At 39.7% G+C, this 6,164-nt stretch overlaps 1 protein-coding gene across 7 annotated transcripts in view; it reads left to right on the top strand.

Moving 5' to 3' along the window:
- Window positions 1-6,055, top strand: part of LOC104416040 (OVARIAN TUMOR DOMAIN-containing deubiquitinating enzyme 7-like) — an 88,694-nt gene extending 82,639 nt beyond the window's left edge. For 2 of the 7 annotated variants that reach the window (XM_039311515.1, XM_039311504.1), the window contains exons 10-12: window positions 4,343-4,437; window positions 4,740-4,878; window positions 5,856-6,055. In XM_039311515.1, coding sequence (XP_039167449.1) covers window positions 4,343-4,437; window positions 4,740-4,878; window positions 5,856-5,937 — 316 coding nt within the window. In that variant the 3' untranslated portion in view covers window positions 5,938-6,055. Of the gene's footprint in view, window positions 1-4,342; window positions 4,438-4,739; window positions 4,879-5,844 lie in introns of all 7 variants that reach the window. The other 5 variants (XM_039311533.1, XM_039311521.1, XM_039311511.1 and 2 more) reach the window with 4 other exon arrangements.
- The last annotated feature ends 109 nt before the right edge of the window (window positions 6,056-6,164 follow it).

The raw sequence follows: 6,164 nt of genomic DNA, 5'->3' as shown, positions 1-6,164 counted from the left end.
CCTCGCTTCTTCTGCTCGCTTCTTTGCATTAAATGCTTTCCTCTCATTTGCTGGGTGTCTAGAATTAGAATACAAGACCTTTCTGTGGCTTCTGTGTGACATGCGATACTTTTACAGACATTGCTGCAAATGTATGGTGGTGACACCTAATTTTGGAAAAATAAAATTGCATTTTGAACAAATAAAAAGAAAAAAATGAAAATGATGAAAATTGATTTGATTGAATTATGCAAGGAAATATGGAATTCTGATTGATGTCCAGATTTTGTTAAATGCAGAAACAATTTAAAAATCAAGTGAATAAGGGGCACAAATTTTACAAAATGAAATAAATATGAACAAGATTGAGCTAATTGTGAAATCACGCTCTAATTTACAAATTTGATTTAATGTGGTAAGAGATGGAAAGTTAGAAAATGCCGCAGCCGTTTGGAACCACTATAACAGAGTGCTGCATTTTTCGAGAAATTGGAGAGCGAATTAAAAAAAATCGAGAGAAAAATTCGTGCAAGAAAAAAAAAAAGGTGCAGAAAGAAAAAGCGTGAGAAAGAGTGAAAGAAAAAAGAGAGACAAGCCTTTTCCGTCCATCTTCAAGAGGTAATCTTTCTCTTATCCTTTTGACATGCTGCATAAGGAAAAGAAAGAAGATTGCCGCAAAGAGGAAAAGTCAATATAAAGAGAGAGAGAAAGTAAAAAAAAAAAAGGATAAGTGTTCCGTAAGTCCTAAAACTTGTCACGAAAAATGCATTTTAGTCCTAAAACTTGCAAAAAGTGCAAATAAGTCCTCAAACTTGTCACAATAGTTCAATTGAGTCCTAAAGCTAACACCGTCAGTATTTTCTGTTAAAAATACCGACGTGGCATTTAAATTAATTTTTATTTTCCAGCTGGCTTTTTAAATTATTTTTTATTTTCTAGTTGGCTTTAAATTATTTTTTATTCAATTTTTTAAAATTTATACTTAAAAACTAAAATTCATTTTTTAAAAACTATTAAAAAAGAAAAAAAAGGGGGCGAGGAGGCGGTCGTCCGTCGCCGAGCGGCCGGCGACGCTGCCGGTTGCGCCGCCGCCCAACCGGGCGAGGCCTCGCCGCCCTGTGCGAGGGCCGGCGGCCCTCCCCGGCACGGGCGGGCCGGCGACCCCTCGCCCGGGCGCGGCGAGGGCTCGTCGGCCCCGAGCAAGGGCCGGCGACCCTTGCTCGACGCGAGCGAGGGCCGGCAACCCTCGCCCGTGCCGGCCTCGCCTAGGCCGGCGAGGCCTCGCCCTAGTCGGGCGGCGGCCGACGACCATCGCCGCCCCCTCCGGCGATGGGCGGCTGCCTCTCCTTCCTTTTTTAAAAATTTTTTTAACATTTTTAAAAATTAAATTTTAAATATAATTTTTAAAAATTTTGAATAAAAAATTATTAAAAAACCAGCTAGAAAATAAAAAATTATTTAAAATACTACGTTAGCGCCACGTCAGCATTTTCCGTCAATAAAACTGATGGCGTCAATTTTAGGACTCAATTGAACTATTTTGACAAGTTTGAGGACTTATTTGCACTTTTTGCAAGTTTTAGGACTGAAATGCATTTTCGTGACAAGTTTTAGGACTTCTAGAACACTTATCCCAAAAAAAAAAAGGAAAAAGGGTGGGTCTTCTTCTTCAACAGTCCTTTGACCGGTGCTCCAGCTTTGTGCAACTCCTGTCCGTCGCTGCTTGCACATCCCCGCGAGCACTACCACGTCTCCGCCATCATCGCTACGCCGGTCTCGCCCGACGCCCCGCATCGGTGACCCGTGATCGCCCGAGCTCCGTGCACCTCCGCCATCGTCTTCCCGCCAGATCCGCCCCCCCCGACGTGCAGCACCGCGCCTCAACCCTCGACCGCGGCTCAGCTATTGCGACTCTGCCTCTGCAGCAACCGACGAAACTTGCCGCTCCAATTTCGCTCGCCGACGCTCCCTGCAACCCATTGGTCTGGCCACCGACCACCTCAACTTGTGAGCCAGGACTCGAGCTGTTGCAACGCCGCTTCCCACTTCGCCGGAGCCTAACGCCACCATGGTTCAGCCATCGGGACTCCTCCTCTCGCAGCAACCGACGCTCTGCGCTTCGAAGCATTGGCCCGCACCTCACCCACGATCCGCAGGCGTCCACCACAGCGCCCCCCGCAACCCAACGTCGGCAGCCGACCGCTGTCACCGCCGCTCCGAGCCACCCTCACGCCTTTCTCCGAGCACCACCACGTCGCACCGCTGGACTCGCCCGCGACGTGTAGCTCCATCACCGACGTCACTACCGCTCCACCGGACTCGCCCGCAGCTCCATCACCGCACCTCCGACGCCCGCTGCTGCTCCCCCGCGCTCGCATTGCGCCTCCCGCACCTACATCGCGCCTCCGCAACCGCCCGGTGCCCGACACCCTTGCATCGCCTCGGTCCCCTTGCTGGGTAGCACCGACGTCGCCCGTTCGTTCGACGCTCATCAACGCTGCAGCAAACCCTTTTTTTTCTTTAGGCATTATCCACTAAGATTTTGTCCGGAATTATTGTAATTATTAATTTAATCCGAGAGACATATGATTATTTTTTAATTATATTAATTTTTGTGCTTTTTGGTAGAATTTTAATTGTTAAATCATTATAATTATTAATTTGATCCGTAAGACTTCGGATTAGTTTTTGAATTATCTTGAACTCTTTGTTGTGATAATTAAGGTTAGGATAATCGTTAATTTGACCTGTGAGACAACAAGTTATTTTTTCGATTATTTTAATCATTTATTTGGTTGATAGTTTAGATTTAATATTTATTTAATAATTACTTATCTTTTAAAAAAACTAAAAAAATCAGAAAATCGAAATATTCAAAAAAAATTGCCTGAGCATATAGGACATTAGGGTTTAATATAATAGACACGTAGGTTTAATTAATCAAATTTTTAGGATTATATTTCTAGGATTGCATTTTTAGATAATATTTTTAAGACTGCATTTTTAGATATTTTATAAAAAAAAATAAGTTAGGATTAGACTTAAATAGCATTTTTAGAGTCTTAGATATAATTGGCACATCTTCATATTCTCATCCTCCCTTTAAAATAAAAAAATAAAAATATTTTCTAAGACAGATTAGGGTTTAAGTCAAATTAATCCCAAAAATGGATTAGAAAATTATTTTAGATTGCTTAATTAGGGTTTTTATTAGTTTTGAATTTCAATAAATAAAAAATACAAAAATACTAGGTGCATATTAACTAGTTTGCATAATAGACCCATTTAATTAGAATTTGCACATTAATAAGATTAAGTCATTTAGTGTTAAAATGCATTTTATAAAAGAATTCTAATTTTTAAGAAAATCCAAAAATGAATGCTTGCTTTGTGTGATGCAATTTATTTATTTGAATGTTTTAACAATAGATGAGTACTTGTGTGGTCACTATTTGCATGATAGTAATTTAGGTTAAAATAAATCAGTCGCCTGCAAAAACAATTTTGAAAAATTAAAAAGAAATGCTACCGAAAGGGCATTATAGAAGTCTAATGTAACCAAGTCCCCGTACCCATAGTCTTTGGTTCGTAGGAGTAAAATAAATCTCCATTTATTTTACTTAGGTGTCTAATCGACCTACCCTAAACTGATTAGTGGCGACTCCTAGATAATAATATTTTACATGTTAAAAATTTTTAAACCTTAAGTCGCGAATTGGTATGGGCTTGGGAGAGCCCGAGCTAAGTGTAAAAACTTAGCAGTCCATTAACCTAGTTTTAGGTGGTGCACTGAAAAACAGGTTGCGACATATGGGGATGTTGATGCTGCCATAGAGTATTTGATAGCAGAAAAAGGTATTGAAGATTTTTCAGAGGAAGCTGTCCGGTCTCCCTGCAATGCAGATGCTTCTGATGGTAATGGCTGGTCAGTATTTATGTCTCTAGATTTTCTTTAATAATTTAACTTTGCGGTTTCAAAGATACCGTGTTGAGCTTCACGAGAAGCTTGTTTGGAGTCATTTTGATGCAACTGGTAGAATTAGCGTGCTTTGTCTTGTCAACCATAGATTTTTGGGGTAGTCAAACATGTTACACCCAAAATTATTTCATAATTCTTTGTGGTGTTTAGGTGATAAATTCTGAGGAACAGAGAGAGGACCCTGTGGAAGAGGCCAATAAAGAAAATCCACCTAGCAATAGCGCTAAACAGACTCATGATGATGGCAGTGCCCAGCGAGAAGACAAGGTTTCCACAAAAGATGACTATGTTACCTCTTTTACCATTTTGGTTTTAGCTCAAACGTGAGAACTTTTGGTGATGCGCTCCTTCATTTTTATTTGCTTGTTTTATCTTGCAATGCAGAAAATTCCAAGAAACAAGAATTGTCCATGTGGTTCAAAAAAGAAATACAAGTCCTGTTGCGGGTCAGGGACAGAGAAAGTCTCTGCAATTTCCAAGTATTTCTCGTTCTCTCAGTGCTTTATATGTAAAGTTATAGTTTAAGCTTGTCTTTTGTTGAAGTACCTTTCCTGTTTCCGTGTGATTCGAGTTCATACGTATCTTGAAATTATGGCTTATGTATCCAAAATTGTATCTTACTTAACTTCAAGTCTGGACTATTTTCTCACTCCTATGCTTTGACAAATAATGGGTTCACCTTGGAAAAATGTTCATACATGAGTAATATAAATTTGTACTTACAAGAACAAAGACAGCACTGAAGATTTCTCCTTTTTTATGTCTAAACGTTGTTTTGCAGTAATCGAGCTCTTGAATCCAGAAAAGGTAGAAAGGAAAAGAAGCGAGGCAAGAGAGGGTCTGACACATCTGCACTTTCTAGTGGATCTGATGGAGGGCCACTTGATATGGGGGCTCTTTGTATCTGATCTTTTGTTAAAGTACGTGCACCATCATCTATTGAATTTCAGATGTACGCTGTCTTTCAAATATTTGATTAGACAAAAAAAAATTTCTACTTCCATTAGCATGAATTTGATGCATGCATCTCTTTTTTTTGATCTTTGGGATAAGTGCGCTTTCTAGTTTTCCACCTGTTGCCAACTTTGGAAAAATCTATAGGTACAAAATTTTCAATGGTGTTATTTTTCTTGTATAGTCTGCCCGTTTGATGCATTTTATACTGGCAATTGTAATTTGGAGATTCTTTGTACACATAACTGTTGTGCATGCATATAACACCTACCCTGGTAGATTTGTTGGCATTGGCATAGGTGAGTTTGGTGAGAAGTCAAAGGGGGAAGGAGATAAGGAAATTCAGTTATTGCTGTCCCTGAGCTAAACCTTTTCATGAATATATAAGAGACATCACATGAATTTGACAAGTGATGGTTTAATTTCTAAATTCCCTTCCAAAGTGATGGTTTTGTTGTAAACGTAGTTGGGGTTCCCATGAAGATGTCATTCCTTTTCTTTTTATTTCTTTGACAAAAAAGGCACTAAGCATTTATGCACACTTCTTCTTGTAATTGATAAAAGACGGGTAAGATCCCAAATGCACTTAAGCTCCATCTATAAGGACCCAAATGCAATCCATCTGCAGTTGGAGATGACACAGATAGTACATATGCTAGTTCTTCCATTCAAATTGGTGCAGATTTCTAAAAATTAAACAACTTTGACTGACAATTATCTTTGGTTATTTTGGCAAAAAAGTAGTATAGATCTTTTGTTGGTTTTCATTGGTTGATATATCATCATAACATAATTTAGACGAATTAAGTCTCCAAAGCTCCTAAGTGATGGATAGTGTGTAAAGACCATGAGCACCTGCGAAGTTTTAGTAGTAGATTTTCCAACAATCCCATAATAATCCTGATTTTTTTCTTATTGTTTTTGTGGAATAGCATTGTGTCAGATGGGACTTGTCCAGTTCTCAAGAATCACAACAATCTTGCGGCTTCGTCATTGCATCCATGAGGAAGTGGGGAGAGAGTTGAATTGTGAGCAGGAAACTGATGCTAGTCTATAACTTGAGCTTCTTCCCGGAGCAACTTATGAGGTTACTCATTATTTTTTCTTGGCTTGCTTCAAATATAAATCTTTTCATTCTCTATTAGCTGCAACATAGAGCGCATGTTTGTCTGAGGTTATCTTCTATTTGCAAAGGTTGGTACCTTATAGGGGTGTGCATGGTTTGGGCGGGCGATTCCCGACCTAGAACCGG

Source organism: Eucalyptus grandis, chromosome 1 (genome assembly GCF_016545825.1).
Source record: "Eucalyptus grandis isolate ANBG69807.140 chromosome 1, ASM1654582v1, whole genome shotgun sequence".
NCBI lineage: Eukaryota > Viridiplantae > Streptophyta > Magnoliopsida > Myrtales > Myrtaceae > Eucalyptus > Eucalyptus grandis.
The sequence above is the reverse complement of the archived record's forward strand: the minus strand, read 5'-3'. Positions and strand labels throughout refer to the sequence as shown.